Below are 19,129 nucleotides of genomic sequence, written 5' to 3'. Positions count from 1 at the left end.
CAAGGGTAACTTTTATGAATTACCAGCATCTATCAACAAAAAAAGTAAGGTCTGTGATGGTCCAGAAAACATTCCTTGCAATAGTTTAAGTGCAGTAAGGAAAGTGTGTGCTTTCCTTTCCTCACTAAGACATGAACTTCAGCTCTACATTTTTTCAAAGCAAGCATTTATTCCTTCTAATTATTTTCATATTGGGCAAAAGAATTCAGTGTATTTTATTTTTCCAGAGGAAAAAAACACTGACAATTGCAATGAAGTATTACCTAAAGTGACAATTCATTCTTGCATCTCCTAAAATACAACCATTTGGCTCAAAACAATTAACAAAAGAGAATGTACACCAAAATGCTTTGGTAACTCAAGGTACCATGTTCTCATTGACTGCATGCAAGTCCTTCCCTGAGACACACAAACTTGTATCACAAGAAACCTTTTCTCCCTTTACCCACTGCATTTTTTCTTATATTGAATTACTGACAGAGGTGCAATGTACTGCATAAAACATTCAAAGATATGCAAACATGTTTGCAGTGAGCAGCCACAAATCTGCAGTAGCTGCCTGGAAAGCAATTTACTGTGAACACAAACATGTTCTCTACATCTGCTACATGCAGTTGGCTACATCCCTAAAACAGTTATTATGCTATTCCAGAAAATTCTGAAACATGGTCTGTACAAGCTTGTGGAACAAAATGTTTTGTCAAGAATGCTGATACTGTCAGTATTCTTCAAGGCAAAGAGCTACAAAATGTTGGGATGCAATTAGTTTGCAACTGCAAATAGTAGGCTTCCTCCCTTCCTTTTTTTTTTTTCTTTTAATTTGAAAAATGTTTTACTCACAAGCCCAAAAGAACCTACTTAGACATCTGCTGCCTCTTTACCTCTTACCCAGCACAGGACATGATGTTCAGTTTTGCATAACCCAACTCCTGCTTCCTCTTGCATGATGACCCCAGTCACCAACACTACCTTCCCTGGAGGCTCCAGGCTTGAACCCAAAGGCATCTCACAGGAGCACAAACACATGGATGGGAAGAGTATGCTTCAAAAGAATAGTGCTTGTCATACAGAAGAATGACAGGATGGTTTAGCACTCTCCAGGTGTCCAAACCCAGTAATGTGAAGAGCATTCCCTCATTTGCTGATGCAGTCATTATGGGGCTCTCCTCAGACTTGTACTAGAAACCTGTGATAATTAGTCACAAGCCATCTTCACCCTGCAGCACGTGGCACAGATTCTGTAGCTACCAGCACCAGTGACATTAGTTTTGACAGATATTAGGGTTACAAAGTTTATTCTTGCTGATGCAAATTTTGATTTTGACATAAGCCACTTATTTTTCACTTTTGCTTAAGAAAACAGAAAATTGCAATCAGTCATTCTCACTCTCTTTGCTAAAAACCTCAAGAAATATCAGAAAATATTCTGCTGTAAAAGAAGATTGTTTTCTGTCATGGAAGAAAGAGGAAGAAAACTATTCTCTTCTGATTCTTGTGAACAAATCACTTCAGTTTTATTAGCAAACATAACAGTGTAAGAAATTAATATAAAAAACTAAAGATGCCCTTTTTCATTTGCCACAAATTGCTACATACTCTCTAGTGACTCTGGGTGCTCTGATTATTCACTTAGTCTCTTAGGATACACTTTCAGCCAAAAAGATATTAAATAACCTTTTAAATCAGCTATTAAACCACCTTTTTCCCTAAAGCACAATACAATAAATGGATAACAGTAAAGAATAATAAATAGAAAAGTTAGTAATAAATTCATTACTGCAAAAGAACAAAACTAGATTTCCTTTCTAAAATTATTTTTGTGATTTATCAGTCCAGTCGATTTGGCAGGAAATGCCACTTGGATTTACATGTATCTGTTTCGAATGTACTCTCTGTACATGAGGAAGTCATCTCTTCCCAGGGGCTGCATGTTTCCTCTTCCAGCTTGAATGTGTGCATGGAAAATCTCTATCGATTTCCTATCAGCTCTTGGAGGCTGGACTTCATAAATATTGTCTTGAGAAAAGGAGGAGATGGGTATTCTGGAAAAAACCAAACATGCAGAATATTTGGAGCTTTAGGCAAAAATTTTCCACAGAGAGAGAGGAGTATTTATTTTCCTTGAATTATACAGAAGAGTCAATGAGAGGGCAAGTTCCCAGTAGATAATTCATTTACCTAGATTTTTATCACTACTGCAGACCTAGTAAGACCCAGCTTTCCAAGTAGGGTAATTAGGTAAGTTGTCATTAATCCCATTACAGAATACCTTCTTGCTTCCCTTTGCCCTGCCCTCATTTCTTCATCCTTCCTCAGATCTGCTACGGTCAGTAAGTACCCCAGCTAAAGTAGATCTGTGCCATGCATTATAGCAGATAAAAGAAAGACTCCATTGAGCTTCCACTTAGTAGCAATTATAACAAGTGATTATACTCTGAGTCAACACAGAGAAAGGACTAATTAGGTAAGAAATTTCCATCTAATTATCAGGAAGCAGACAATTTATTATAAGCAACAGCACTCAGATATTTTATGAAAATATTTTTTAGATCTTCTTCATCCAACAAATAACATATTTGAATCCTAATAGACACACATTTTTGGGCTCAAAGCTTCTCAGGTAAGAAAGTAAAGTGGCACCTGACTGTCAAAGCTCACTATTTCATAAAGCAGCTCAACATCAACCAGCTCAAATGCAATGAAGACTCAGATATTAGCATCATTGCCATATTCTACAGAAGCCACAGTCATGACTCACTACCTGTGTGCTTTTCAGGAGACAAGAAAGTTATTTTTGTGCATAGAATCTCTTATTTTGAAGGTGAAAAAACAAGTAAGAACTAGAACACTTAACCAAAGGGAAAGCCCTTCTATAAATAAAATGCCCTAATAAAGTCCTACGTGCATCATGGGCACAAACTAATGTTTGACACTGTTTCTAAATTAGGATCTCTATTAAAACTGTCAAAAAACTCTTGCTCCCTCATTTTGCAGCCTTTTATTTTAGTAAAATATATTGTATTTTGGATGTTTGATCATGTGACAGTTCATTAGTCTTAAAAAATTACTGCAGCATGTCATGTAGGATATACTGTGCCTATATTCCAGTACAACTGGAATATGGTATATAAAGCAAAAAGGTTTCCAGATTTAAGCAATACTTTTCAATTTTATATCTCAACTTTCCATAGCCATATATTCATTTGATTACTGCTTGATTGCAATCACAGGATTATTTATACAAGTATATTATTAAACTTGAGACAATAAAATCACTGGTCCCCCAAAGAGTTTGGCCGCATACTCTAAATTTTTTTTTTTTCCAACAATGTGATAGTTTCTTCTCATTATCACTTCTAATTTATTTAAGGTGGATGTTTTCAGAACTGGTAAAAAACCTTAGTCTAGATACTTTAAAAGTAGACTGTTTTTCAAAGCATCCATAGTTTCTGCAGTCCTTATTTAACCAGTGTAAAGCATCCAAGCTGAGACTCTAGCAATGGCATTTGACATTAGCACACTGTACTAACTTACCAATGTCACTATCCAACAACAAAAGATGTCACTTACTCAAATATAACTGGTCTGTCTGGTCCACTAGCAAGTGGGCAATTAAGTGAAGGGCAAAACAGAGCCATTACACTAAACTGATGCCTTCTCTATTTATTGATTGGTTTCTAAAGATACAACATTTCTGAAGCACTAATGACTCAAAAATCCTTTCCTTAGGTACAATGGAAGCTGGGCAGCAAAGGGCATTTAATTTTGTGCATTTAATAACCAAATCTCAATTTTCCTCCTACTTGCATCAACATGATAAAAATATATTGAAAGAACCACATGTTCATGAGTGCCAACTTTGATTAATAACCCTGTATTAAGCTGTAACTATTTGTAGAGTGCTTGCATTATCCAGTCATTTAATTAAAAGTTATTTCTCTAACATATTCATGTAAAAACCTACTTTACTTAGTAAGTTTAATATCTTACAATAGTCATGAAGGAGAGCACGTTATTTATGACTTGGCTATCAGGTTTCCCTAGAGACCTGTAGCTTTATGGCCTCCCAGTGAAAATTACGTAGACAGGAACATAAGCTTTATGTCATGAAATACAGCACCTTTGACATGCAATTCTCAATTATTTTCATCCCACTTATGAGCAGGCTTCCTGGTGTTATGGTTTCACCAAGAGTATCATTGTCTCTACAGCAAAAGATACAGTTAAAACTTTCAGTTATAATAAGGATTTCCATACTTCCAAAGAAAAGTTCATGATGATGTAGATTAGCTCTCAGACAGTAACCAGAAAGCCATTGCATTTGTTTCAACATTAATTCTCCTCAAGTCTCTGAAGTATATCTAAAAAGTAAACAAAATCTACTTTTTCACCTTGTTTGAATCCTAAGCAAATATCCATGAAGAAGATCAGAGGGCTAGAGTACCTCTCCTATGAAGACAGGCTGACAGAGTTGGGGTTGTTCAGCATAGAGACAAGAAGACTCAAGGGAGACCTTATATCACCTTCCAATGCCTAAAGGGGGCTGCAAGAGAGCTGGAGAGGGACTTTTTTAAAGGGCATGAAGTGATGGGACAAGGGGGAATGGCTTTTAACTGAAAGAAGACAGGTTTAACTTAGGCATTAGGAGGAAATCCTTCACTGTGAGGGCAGAAAGGCACTGGAACACGTCACCTAGAGAAGTTGTGCTTGCCTTGCTCCTGGCAGGGTTCAAGGCCAGGCTGGACAGGGCTTTGAGCAACCTGGTCTAGAGGAAAGTGTCCCTGCCCATGGCAGGGGGTTGGAGAACTGGATAGTCTTTTAAGAGTCCTTCCAACCCATTCTATGACCTGACCTGAGGCCCAGGCACTGAAGACAGCTTGGATGTATGCACCAGCCACACTTTGGTATAAGCATGTCCACACTCCTCTTTTGTGCTACAGGGAATCAAAACACTCAAATCCCTTTTCAGGAGGGAATAAAGTTTCTTGTACTCCTAGATAAATGTATGAAGTACATTTGAAAAGGTTTTGAGAGTGTATTTTTACAACAGTATTATTTATATCATACCAAAATGAATACTAGTGAATTAGGGAATTAGGAACAGGTGCGCCGTGTCAGCCAACAGTAATTACACTACAGTACTTAGAGTCTGTCTTCATACACATTATAATAGATTGTGCTAAAAGTAGTCCAGCTCTGTTTAGCTCTATTTAGCTCTAAGTAAAATTCCATCATTTTTTCCTTCATGGAATTTCTAAGAACAAAACTAAGAACTTCAATATCCTTCCACATCCTCCACTGAACTTCAGTATTATTTCACTGCATCACTTTGGTCCCTGTTCAAGTCCCCATTTTTTATTTTTAGTCTATACTTACAGTTTCTAAATTCAAGACAGAAACTTCTCTTCAGTATTTATACAATTCATATTTGAATTCAGAAATATCACCACAGCAACATTATAAAAATAAGAAATAGTTCTTTTTTTGTAATGGTTTCATGAATTTAATTAAAATGGTCAAGTGTTTAAAATTGTGAAATAATTGTGGGGTTATTAAAAATTACCCCACAATTGTGGGGTTATTAAAAATTATTTTCTTGAGAAGTGTGGAAAAGACAACTAAACTAAACTTAAATTATATCTCACTTCTGATATGAACACAAAGTTTTAGACTGAGTACTTAATTTTACTATGAAAATAACTAGGGTTTGATTGCATTTGTATCATATATGAAGCAACCACTTGAGAATTAAATTAGACAGATTTTTTTTTTCAATTTAAAAGGCATCTAACATCAAATTAATAAAAGTTGGTATAATTTTTTAATTTCTTCAAGAGCTCCTTGAGAAACAAGTGCAAGCTGTGCCTCAGCTGCTCTTACTGAAAACCCTCCCTCTCTCCCTAATCTTGAGTACACTTATGTTCATTCTACTATATTTCTCAAAAGTTAGTATTCTCCAAGGAAATTCCTGATTCAGAGCAGCCATTCAAACTCTGTAAGTGAAAGCTTCCTTGTTTCAGAACAGGAAACAAGGCATGAACAACATGCCTTTTAAGAATGGCTACATTTGTGACTTTAACTAAAAGAACAATCTGTCACCATCTTAACAGTATTTAAACTTTTAAAAAAAGCTACAGAACAAAATCCAAGGAAAATTTTTAAGCAGTCTAAGGATATACTGTAATAAAAAAGAAATCACCAACTCTAAGATACTCTATTTCCTTTCTCATGTGCATAGAGGACCATGTTTGGTAGAATTGGCAAGGAGAGATGATGTAAATGACTTCGAGAGAAGGAGGGACAGGAGGCACGATTTGCGTGCCCTATGACTTTTACACTTCTACTATTCAGAAACACATGGAAATTACTTGGGAAAAGAGAAAAAATAACATCTGACTATCCCAAAGCCACCAGAATTCTGTGCAGAGCCTCACTTTAATGTGTTCATTTTACAGCAGCTCAGCATTGGGAAAAAAATTTACATTTAAAGGGGCAAGAAAGGAATGATTATCTCCTACACTGTCTTACGTGCTGGGAGATTTTGCAATTACAAAAAAGAAATTGCCTTCATTCATAGCAAAAAAAATATTCTTCTTTTTGAAAAATATTTTCTTAATAAACTTGTCCATTTAAAATATTCAGGGTTGCTCCCTCATATTGAAAAACAGTTTTACAGTTTGCCAATCTAATTTGCTACTTTAATACCCATTATGCATGTTTTATTATAAAACTACAGGCTCATTTACTTACAAATGTGGTATCATCACTTTAAATGTAGGTAATACCAAGTAACTAAACACTGCTATTAGACAGTATTTTCTCATACACAGCATTACATCTGTTCCATGTCATTCTTTCTCAGCCCAACTGAGACTCACCCAGTCTCTCTCCCTACTTAGGTATAAATGCTGTGTTTAAGGTTTCCTCACTTCACCAGCACAGTGGGGTGGACAAGAGGCAGTATAGGAAACAAACTTGAGGCTTCTGTAAATCCATGGACTTCAGAAAAGCTCTTGCAGCTCTAAGAAGTGGCCACGCTGTTGGATAAAGGATCATGTACCCCAGCAACAGAAGTAAATAAAATTCTGCCTTGCCTTGGTGAAACTTTAAGCTGCCTACACTACAGGAAGACGTCAACTGGGAAGGTATACTTGATCATCTAAATTGTAAGTCCTGGTTCAATATTAGTATGACATTTGGATAACACCATGACCCTTTTTATACACTAGTACTAACAAATGCAACTTTTACTGTTTTTTAGCGAAGAGTAAGCAAGAAGAAATTTCCCTCTAAACTCAGTAGATTCACCACTTTCTGTTAATTCAAGATTGCTAAGACTTTTAAATACAAACCTCTTGATACTACAAAAAACTAAAAAAACAAAACAAAAAACAAGCCTCCCCAAAAGAACACAAACAAAAATTAAACCCCCAAAAAACCAAAAACCCAGTTCTTCATGCTATGCATTGTAACACCTTATGCAGTAAAGAAAATGTAAATGTGACTCTCAAGCAATTTAACATCAAATTTACCTACCGCTTTTCATAACTAATGACAAAAGCAAAATCAGGCTAAAGGGAAAAAGAAAAAGAATACTTACAAATTTATGACCTTATCCAAGGGCCGCCTTGAACAAAATTGCTGGCTGCCCTTGTCTTGTTTATGCTGACTCTGTCCCAGCTGAACAAACCTGTGAAAAGCAGTAGATCGAATAATAAATCAAAGAAATAAAATAATTATCCCCCAAAAATCACCTAACAAAGAAAATGACACTAAGAAATGACATTTTGAGTCATGCTATGTAAGTCACTGCTCATGATGTACTTCTTTGGTGAACAAGAGAGATTTTTAAAAGTTCATAGTGGGTGCATGCATGAACTCAGAACCTCCTTTGAGAAAAGATTTGCTTATCAATTGGTGTCACCTAGTATGTCATGGGAAGAAACAGGCCTCTCCTGAGAAACAGGCAGCCCTCTACAGTTAACTTCCTATGTCCTTCTCAAAGCAATCAGTCAGAGGAATAGCCTATGGAAAAATCAGCAAAAGACACAAAGTCTCTCAAACTTCAGATTTAAGTTAGTCCTCTGCTGAATTCAATCTAGTTTATTCATCTGAAATGCTGTTAGTCCAGATCACTTATTTACAACCACAACCTTTTGGGAAAACTTCTCCATCTCCAAATATTTGCTGGAGGACACTGCCAATGGAAAATACTGTCATTTTTTTTTCTTGGCAATGAAGTAGAACAAAATCTTCTGAAAAGTAGTTAATCACTCATCTTAGTCACTCAGAATATGAGGAAAAGTCAGACAGTTTCAAATGTAAATATATGTAGCTAACTTGCACTCAATTTGTTCACTCTCCAACACAGCTGTGCCACTGGAAGTACAAGTAAATGTCAGTTGTGATTTACTAGTTTAATTTTCTGAGGCAGAGAGTTTTTCTTAACAGTGAGCTTCCATTTAGCTTAAGAAGTCTTACTGGTCTACTTCGGGAATATTTACTACATTTTAACAGGCAACTATTACCAGTGCAAAACCAATTGCAGGAAAGAGTGTACAGAAGTCAAATGAACAACATGTTCCTAAGCAACTTACTGCAGCTTTTCTTTCTGCTACATTCAGATTCTATACTGTAGAAACAAATGCCTCAGAGACAAGCAACATCACTTTGACTGTTAAAGGAATAAATACTTATATTATTAAATAAGAGAATTTTAGGTGGAAATCAATATAATTAAGATCTTCTACTGCAGGAGCCTGCTACTGAAACCAACTTAAAAAAAAAAAAAAACCACAAAGGCAAACCAATTGCATAAGTGCTTGAATTAATTGCTTCAAATTATTCAATATTTTGAAAGTTACAAGACCTAAATGCACACGAGCAAGTTTCCTGACATCAGGAAGATACCACACACACTTGATCCACAGCATACAACCTCACATTATTGGAGGGACTTCCTGTCCCTTCCAAATTCAACCAATCTGGGCTTCTGTGATTTCTGTTTTGATGAGAATTATCTCAGCCATCAGTGAAAACAGGCTGAAGAGATCCAAATTATTTTTAATTTGTATTTGCAAATAGGCCTAATATAGATCAGCTGACATAAAGTAACTTAACCTGAAGTACTTTGAATCTGCGAGACCCGAATCCTCACACTGAAAAAACATGTAACATGTCCAGCGATGTCACGTGAAGTCAGGATCTTACAGCCCCTCTTCCCTCATTACAGTGACAGAAAAAGGCTTGATGTGAGAACTCTCATCATACTGTGAAAGAAATTGCTGCTATTCTCAAGCGATGTACATTTTGCAAAGTATAGATTTTACTGACATCCTTTATTATATAAATCAGCACACCAGACCAGAAATAGCACTATGTCTTGTTAGCTAAAAGAGATAAAGAATTTGTAATTTTTTCTATTTTTAAAACCTGCATTGCTCAAAGGAAATGAAATGCAAGGTTTGTCTTGTTTTTTTCTTAAAAGGAAAATAAATAGGGAGCTTGAAAGCCTCCAAAGGGTTTAGAGTTTTACATTAACAAAAGACTGAACATTAGTCCAGCCTGAAGAAATTATAAAATTGGAAGTAGCTGCAACTCTGGATGTTAACACAGAGTTGTTCATCTGCACAGAGAGACTCACAGTAGATACCAGCTCACACTGGGCCATTTTCAGAACCACAATAACTACCTGCTGTATCAGAGGATAGTTGTCAAATTTGCATCCATCTTCTAGGGTTAAAATAAAAAAAGAAACAAAGGTAGAGGCATAGATGAAGGTAAAAATTTCAGATACAATGAGAAACATCCTCCTTCACCCTATTCAAGTGTAGGATCTTCAAATGACTCAGCTTGTAGAAATAGTTAGAAGTGGGAATTTTAAAGAACAAAAGAGTGCAAGAGAAATAGCTACAGCTAAAGAAAAAGTAAGAGAAAAGTAATTTTAAATATAAAGAAAAAATGTTTTGAGTGGATTAAGAAACTAAGTCAGAAGGAAACATCACATGCCACCAAATTAGATATCACAGTGAATTAGAATTTCCCTTAAAAACTGAAAAGGTTTCAAATACAACAAGATAGCTACTGCTATTACACATTAGAAACTAAAAACAGATGCACACAAGGCCATTTCACTGCATGTCTCACAAATATTCACTTCAATATACACACAGTGCTTTCCTGAGATGAAGTGTAGATTTCTTAGACCCCTATAAGACATCATGTTAAACAAAAAGACAACTTCTATTATTTTATATGCATTTTTACAGAATAAGCTATTTCATTATGACTGGCTTGAACTGGAGTAATTAAACACTCGAAAAATGCAAACCCCACAGATTACAAAGCTTACAATCATGGAATTATTCTTATGGAATTTACTTATCAATGTAAAATGGAATTCCTATTAATTTACTTATGAATTTCTAGAATTATATTAAGTGACAGATATTTCTTTTGAAGCATCTTTCATTTGATTTAAGCTCCAAATTTTGCTTTCAGAGACATCTGCATAGCTTCCACTGAAATCAGCATTGATGCAGACAGCTGAAAACAGTTTGATTTTGAAAGAGACAGAATATATAGACAAATTTCTCTTTTAAGTATGTTTAATCAAAGGCAGCACTCTGACAAACTGCACTTAACTAGCTCAAATTATCCTTTACCAATTACCACTGGAAATTTATCTCACCTTGCATATATTGCAAGATCATCTTCTGAAGGGATATCTGAGAGATTGACTCCATACACATCTTTTGTTGATTGCACTACATTCTGGAACAGAAGAAAGATTCAGATTAAGAATACTGTAACAACATCCAAAGATAGATTGCTCTTAAGAAAGAACTTCCTTACAAGCCAAAATATCATTTCAGAAGTGCAGACAAAAACAAACAGGTTTCTCACATCCACAGCAATCATCGCTTATACATATTTTTAAAAGAAAGTAATTTATTAAAAATAATAATCAACAAAGTAATTTATTAAAAATATTAATCAACACATTTATTCAACAAGTAAAGAATTCTTGAAAGATATCATCAGCTAAAACAACTTATTAGGAGAATAAACTATATTCATAGAACATAATGGTGTAGTTATTAAATTCTGTTCTGCATTGAAACTTAATAGAGAATAAATCATATTCGTTCATAACATGCTCCCATATTTGCTTTCACATTTCCTGCTGTCAATTCTGCAATAATTACAAACCTCAGGTTGAATAGAACTATTTTTATTTTATACATTATGCAATCATGTCAGTCAACTATAACAAGGAATCAGTGCACACGCAATAGTTCACTCACTGTGTCTAGTGATTCAGTGCTAAACTGAGGGGGGTTTTCTGACAGGACACGTGAGTCAAATATAAAGGCAATTTTCTCTTAGTTCAAAATTATTGAAAGAACTTCAGAAAGGTATGTCTTGACCAGAAGTATAAATGCATTTTTATTAACTTCTCACAGATATGGACAGAAAGGAGCCAGCTTTTTGAGTACCCCAGATAATAAGGAATTGGATGAATTAACAATGTAAATTATGACTAAAATTCAATGCATGAAAAGGTGCTAAAAAATTGGAATATATTTCTTCATATCATTAATAAAAAGTTAAAATAGCTCATCCAATTTTTAAGCCATTGAAATTAAATATTTCAAATCATACTTTGTGTTTACATACACATTCCATTTAAACATCTGAAAAGGCAAAAAAAGGTATTTTAGGTCTGAGTGTTGAAGTGTATTCAAAACAGAGGGAAAAACTGATATGAGATAAATTATGCAATAGTATGAATCAAGAAGAAAATTTCAACTTGGATTTTTGTTAAAAAACCTAGAAACAATCTGATTTGTTGGAGAACAGGTACTCTGTTATTCAGAGATAATGGAAAACTTTTAGATAAAATACCTTGTATAAACACAAATAAATAAATGTGCTTGTACTGGCTTAGGAAAAAGACACGGTTGAAGGCTGAAAATCCATTATCTGAGAACACACAATCCTAGGCAAAAGACTGAATAGAATAAAAATTTGAATCGAGGCAAAAAAAAAAAGGCAGTGTAATTGTCTGTTGCCTATCAGGCGCTCCATTTTATGCTAAGGTCATAAATACTCAATTTTCTTCAGAAGTGATAACATGCAGAATCCTATAACCATTTAAATTAGCTGTAGATTTAAAAAAAACCAATCCTGCCAGACAACATAAGTATTTTCCAAATTTCTATAGTATACAATAGCATAACCTTTTGCTAAGATACTTTCAATGGTATCCAAAATGGGTATCTACAAGAAAGAATTTGAAGAACTATTACATGAACTAATAAAATAGATACTTCCATAATTCTTTATACAACTCAGTATTTTCATTAAATTAGCACCCAAGGGATTCCAACAAAATGGGAGTTATACTAGCAAAAAAGATGAATAGTCCACAACTGCAAATATACATTCTTTCCACCTGATTGGGCAAATGCAATTTATTTCACTATTTTATTCACTGCTATTATCTGCAACCTTAGTAGCAGCAATAGCATAGGACCTGTGTGGTAACATTATCATGCACATTTTTGAAGTTAATTTTTTTTAAATGCCAGACCACATAATTATGGGACAGCAATTTGAAAGTGTCCACATAAATCAGGTTGAAATTTAGACAGAATGAACATTACTTTACAGTTAATCGACCTAAGCAAGAGGCATTGTCCAAAGCAATTGCTTTGTAATTCCAAGAGGTGGTTCTCATTACCTCAGGTTCATACCACATGTCTTTCAGGGGGTTTGCTCCAGGTTAACTCCCATGGACTAAATGTTAATTAAGTAGGTAGATCAAGTACATTCCTGGAGAAAAGGAATCATTTGCATGCTCCAAGGCCACCTAATGATGTGTTCCAGAGCACAGTAACAGACAATAATCAGACATGCACTACTGCTCTGAATTAACACACTAATACAGGTGCATTTTAAATTATGTAATGACCCAAATATCTTTCAAATGTCATAGGTCTCTGACAGCAGGTTTTTTTGGGTTTTTTTTTGTTTTTTTTTTTTGTTTTTGTTTTTGTTTGTTTTTTTTTTTTTTTTTTGCTATTTTCGAGTTTCACTATTACATGACAAGAAGAACGGAAAAGGTTAACAGACAGTTGTGTGGCAGTATGCCAATATCTACACAAAAAAATTACACTGGAGACCTTTGTCACTAAATTTCTCAGTGCTTTACTTCTGACTGTTCTATAATGCTTTTTTAAGGGAATGTGAATTTTAAGCTTTCTTGCCTAACACAGTAATTTCTTACCTCTGTGATTTTTGTATTGTCTCCTGTATCAGTCACCTTTACTGGAGTTGAACGTTGAGAAACAGCACCTTCATCTTCTTTATCTGTCCCAGAATCATCTTCAGAACTACTTGACACTGCTTCCTCGCTTGGGGGTGGAGGAGCACTAGCAGCTGTTTTGCGCTGCAGCACAGTTTCTTCTCTATTATTTTTGTTCCTATAAGGAAAGGCAGTTTGTATTTATGAAATCAGCAAGATATTAGCAATGAATATTTAAAATTCCTAATCTTGGTTACAATCTTTCCAGGGAAATAAGTTGTAACCTCTGGGGCAACTTCTTGCTAATCTTTTAAAATCCCTGATTGATTTGTCTTCTTCAATCTCTTCCTATTCCAGAGCATTTAAAGAAAGCCCAAAGGATTCTGCCAGCTTTTCTCCACCAATTCTCTGATTCTTTACTTAAATCCCTTCCCACAACTGAATAAATAAAAAAGAATAAAAATTAATTGAGACATAACATCTTTGGTTTTGATCTTGTAAAAAGTTTCACTTTCTGACTAATAACAATATCCACTCCAATAGCTTCCTTTATCTTGGTTCCAAATATTAATGGCAATGTCACTCTTTTTCCTTTATTTTCCACACCTCTCCCCTCAATTTAATTCTTTAATCAGCAACATTTCTTGATGCAGTTTGTATTTCTCACTCAAGAAATTCTAGTCAATATAAAGAGGTGCTTTATTTTTAAGAAATCTTCAAGATAAAGCATCTCTATGTAAGCAGGCTAACACTGGATTTAGCTTTATGCACTCTGAAAGGTACACTTTACTTTGCCCAGCAAAATCATACCAGACTTGTGTTCTGCATCCTCTCCTACTGGCCACAGAAGAGTATTTAGTTGCAATTTCCCCTCAGACACTGTCACAATCTTTCAGGGAAGGCAGTTAATGAATAGACATTAATGAATAGTCAGTTTAGAGACAAATCCCTGGAAATAGGGAAGGAACATCTCTTCCTTGCTGCAGTGACTGTCCCATGTTTCACTGACAGACAGTGTGTCTCATTCTAAAGGAAGACAGCAGCATACTAAAGGCTGTGAAAAGAGCTCATAGATTGATGCAAATGCTATTTGGAGATGCAGGTCTAGTGTTCTCATCCGCATCACTTGAGCCCTAGTGGAGTACACCATGACTGTTACAGATGCTGTCTCTTGAAGTGAAATTCACATAGCAGTTTATCCTTGTACTGAATTAGCTACACTTTATATGCTCAACGAACATGTATAAACAAGTAGGAGAGTCCTTCAAAGGTTCTGATCAGAGAGCATATCCCACCCCCAAGGACATTATTGTATCAGAAAAAATCTTAGAGCTGGAACAAATGCCTTGGGGAAGATAGTACCATGGGCAAGTCTGATTTCTGACTCAGCAGAACCTGACATTTCCTTGGACTGAAATGTACAGAAAGTTATGAAGACATAAGCATTCTTTTCAGGGAAAATAAATGGATTTTCCCCTACTTTTCTAGAGGAGGTGAAGGTCACAAGAAAAGCAGTCCTTTCTGAAAGCTGAGGAATGGAGCAAGTAGCCAAACACTGTTAAGAGTGTTATCCTCACCCCACTCCCAACATGTACTCAGCCAGGATCTAGGCATCCTTGGGACCTGAATGCCTACAGACAAAAAGTGATCACCAAATTTCCTTCAGAAGTGTCTTAGATCATGATGACAAATCAGCAAGGCAAAGGTACTGCCTTTTGCAAGGCTAAATACAGGTGAGGTGCAAGAGTGAAGCCATGTACCCTACGACAGAGTTGGTGAAGGAAGCCTTGTAAGTGATACACAGCGAATTCTGGAATGTGGCTTTGATGGAGCTGATTATCTGTCCCACATCAACCCCTAAAAATCACAGCAAAGAGATTGAATAGAAGTGCCTGGGAAAATTATGTAATGGTCAACTATTTAATGGAGTACCTGGAGACAAATTAGTTCAAAATCTGACATTCTACCAAAGCGGAAGAATAAAGCTTATCCTCAAAATACTCCTAAACTCAAATTCTTAGCAGAGATAAACTGTGTAACAGTTGAACAGTCTTCCTGTTTATTCCCAGGGAATCAGTAGCATGAAATGAGGTTCTACTGGTGATAAGCATAGTCTACTCTCAACATTTATTGACAATGAGACCCTCAGGATGAGAGTCAAATGTTCCAGTGTTTAACAGAACAGCAAGTTTTCAGAGGAACTTATAATGTTGTGACAGCACAGTAACTACTGACAAAAGGTTTCCTTAATATGAGCTACCAAAGAGAGAACAAATTCAGGAAGATTCTGCATAGCCCTTGTGGGACACAGTAGTGGAACAAAGAAAGTAACAAAGCAGGTCCAGGATACAAAAGCAGCTAAATGAAGCATTCATTTGTCCCAGCAACTGTTGCTGGATTATTTTATTGCATTTTATCCATAAATATTTTAATAGCATATTTTATCAAAGACTATGCTGAAATTGGCATTTATTGCTGTTTCATAATATGCACTATTTATGAAAAATTTATCATTTTTTTAAAGACAACAAGAAAATATGCACTGCTGTCAACTCCAATAGAGAATAGAGTTGCCACTAAGATGAAGAGATGATCAAATTTTAATAACTTCTGTATATTATTGATAAAATCTTCTAACGAATTTCACTTTGAAGAGTAAGAGAAAACAGAAAATATTAAACAAGTCGAATTAAGAATTCCTAGTGTCAAATAAAAATCTCAAATTAGATGTGATTTTCAAAGTGTAATTAGTGTGATTTTCAAAATTCCATAGTGTAACACCAATGAATTTATTATTTCCTGTGTAACATAGAATATTCTTCTCAGACACACACATTAGAGTTTATATATTTTCATTACAATTTCACTACTATTAAACCAGAACAAAATTTATGATTTCAGACTTACCCCAACACAGATTTTCCAGTTTCATCAGGTTTACGAACAGTGAATGGACTTGGATCAATTCCCACATTCTTAGGCATAAAATCTCTGCCAAAATAGAAAGGAAGGAGTGTTCATGAACAAAGTGTAACACATAAAATTTTTTAAATTTCTGGAAGGACCACCTCTAGCATCTACCTGGGAACTAAAGAAAAAAAATCATCATAAAGAGATACCAAGTTCTAACTTTATAATTTCAAGTTGATGTACATATTACCTAGGTATTTAAAAAACTTTCAGTTGCATTATTTAGTTCCATAAAACATCTGCAAGTATCACCACCTGCCAAAGATGCTAGAGCATCGTGCTCCATTCCTGTGCTGAAGAGGCCTGGTAACTCAGGGCTTCGTACATGGTTTTCAAAATGCTGCCAAAACACAAATTGGGTCAAACAGCTACATTAAACATAATCTGCCTGGAAATCTTTAGCCAAACCATGATTCAGATAATGCTCCAAATAGCCAGCTGACTGCTGCCAACAAAAAAAAACCCAAAAAATATCTGACCAGCTGTGAGAACCAGATGAACTGAAGAAAAAATGCAAAATGAGAGCAGACCAATGGGAAAACAATTGTTTTGAAAGTAGCTTCTGTGATGTGAATCAACAGAAAATAGTTCATCTCTCAGGCATCAAGCGCCGAGACACTAGGCACTCCATAATAAAAAAAAAAATTGGAAATCTAATTGCTATTTTAACTGATTTTTTTTTAGAGTAACATTTCCATGTAGCATTGTGATTTAGTTTCAAGAACTTTGCTAAATTTGAAATTACACATATTTAACCTAATAAATCAAATGCATATTTAATTCACACCAAATCAACTGCCATTCAAGGATTTAGAGTCACAAAACATCCCAATATACCGTGTAGAATTGGTCATTGCCAAGCAGAAGGTCTCATCAAAACTGCTCAACTCATATGGCCTAAAAAACTCATTGTGGATATCAATTTCCTCGTCATATTTGTGGAATTTCTTCACTGTCAACTTGCGTCTGTTTTCAGCACATGTCACTGAGGGGGGAAAAAAAATCTTTTTACTAGCAATTACTGACTCTTGCAAAAATCTAATCAAACAGTAGCCTGCTCACCTAGCACCACACCAGGCAATTTTTTCCTACAGTCATATCCCCTCTGAGACAAGGAAATATGACATGAAGAAGATGCATTGCACATCTTTAATAAATATGCATTATCAACCACTGTTGATTTGATTCAATTTGATTTCACTTCATGATGACAATTCCTAATAAAACATGCTCCACAGCACCCCAAAGAAATAAGGCACACCAGCTATATTGTGTCATCTGTGACAGGAATAAGACCAACAGCACAGACTATAAATATATGCTAATGGACAAGAAAAAAAGAAAAAAATAATCAAGTGCGCCCTAACTCACAAACATACAAAGGTCAAGTTTTAGTCCCTTAGGTAGCTCTTGCAACCTGCAATTGAAAAATCATATCTCCTTGGAGGGGAGAGGGGTGGAGAAGTATTTAAAAAAACATTATGGAAACACGCTTTTTTCAGATTCGGAATATAAAACAATTTACAAGCATTTGTGACTAAAACTTCCTTTTTCAAAATACTCTGCAAGGCAAGGAGCAAATATTGGTCCTACCTTCATCAAAAGGAAGAGGCAAATGCTTTAGCACACCTGTGGTCCACCAGTAAGTATAGCTGTACAGGAAAAACAGAAACACAATTGATACAGAAGATTGGATCTTGTACCCAGCCTATCCAGTTTGAACATAACATTCGCCAATCCATACAGCGTCACTTCAGCAAACATTGCTGAATTGGAGGGAGGATTTCAACAGGCCTCTGTCCAATTATGTTTCTCTTAAATCAAGAAATTTAAACACACAAAACTCAATACAGATATGGACAGTACAGTAGTTTTGTTTCATTTAAAAAATACATTTCAGGTGCCTACCTCTACAGCACTGAAAATTAATGTATTAATGTCTTAGTACATACAAAAAGTATTTATGTCTTTATTTATTTAGTATATAGTATTTATATATTTATGTAGTACTTATTTCTTGTTTTGGTCAATGGAGGGTGGGAGGAGTGGGGGGAAGGCATCCCCTCCCAGATGTTATTCAGATCCCAAAATTTAGGAAAAATACATGAAGAAATGAAGGTCAATGATAATAAAATTGGATGACTGTCAAAGCAGCTGACTTCTACACAAAGAAATACATTTTGATGTAACAGCTGTCATAAGTCTGAGAGCTGTTGGCATATCCAACAGCAAAATTCAAGCCCTGCTGGAAACTTATTCAGGATTTCTGTAGAACAACAAAGGAAGTCAAGCAGCATTCATAAAACAAAGCACATTTTAGCTTTCATTCATGTTTACACACTTTTATTGTCTCTTCTCAAATATACTTTAATTTCTTCTCTAATTTATTCTGATAGTTTCTTCTATTTAATTACATGGAATGAAAACACAATTGTCTTCATTGATTTTTATTTCAAATACTTGCACATTCACAATACTGTGAGGGCTGTAATCAGTATTAATGTGGTTATCTCCTACTCCTGTCAATGTAGCCATCTGCAGCAGACACAATGGGTGTATTCCCACGGTCAGGGATAGGCTTGTTAGTGGGATTTAGGAGATGGCACAGGACAGGCAGGAAAACACACTTCAGTTCCAAGAACTGTGCATATCCTAGACAGTAAGGAATGAGTTGTGCTTGATGGCTCTGCCTCTTCTCAAAGTACCATGCTAGTAAGCAATATTCTCCAGTGCCTTCAGAAATTATGCAGACACACACAGTTTTGTTGCCTACATAAATTATAAGTAACATGGCAAGACAAAGTCTCCTTTTCCATACTCACTGTTCTTTCCTGTGAATCATTAATTATA

The 19,129-nt window shown here is 35.3% G+C and overlaps 1 protein-coding gene across 4 annotated transcripts in view; it reads right to left on the bottom strand.

Annotated features, from left to right (window-relative positions):
• Positions 1-1,278: 1,278 nt before the first annotated feature.
• FIG4 (FIG4 phosphoinositide 5-phosphatase) overlaps positions 1,279-19,129 on the bottom strand; it is a 52,291-nt gene continuing 34,440 nt past the window's right edge. For 3 of the 4 annotated variants that reach the window (XM_068184228.1, XM_068184226.1, XM_068184227.1), the window contains 7 exons: positions 17,873-17,931; positions 17,117-17,264; positions 16,217-16,300; positions 13,292-13,487; positions 10,691-10,773; positions 7,601-7,690; positions 1,279-2,042 (listed from right to left, as the gene is read on the bottom strand). In XM_068184228.1, coding sequence (XP_068040329.1) covers positions 1,865-2,042; positions 7,601-7,690; positions 10,691-10,773; positions 13,292-13,487; positions 16,217-16,300; positions 17,117-17,264; positions 17,873-17,931 — 838 coding nt within the window. In that variant the 3' untranslated portion in view covers positions 1,279-1,864. The other variant, XM_068184230.1, reaches the window with a different exon arrangement.

This window comes from Anomalospiza imberbis, chromosome 3 (assembly GCF_031753505.1).
Source record: "Anomalospiza imberbis isolate Cuckoo-Finch-1a 21T00152 chromosome 3, ASM3175350v1, whole genome shotgun sequence".
In the NCBI taxonomy this organism is placed as follows: Eukaryota; Metazoa; Chordata; class Aves; order Passeriformes; family Viduidae; genus Anomalospiza; species Anomalospiza imberbis.
Note: the sequence above shows the minus strand (reverse complement) of the source record. Positions and strands in the feature narration are given on the sequence as shown.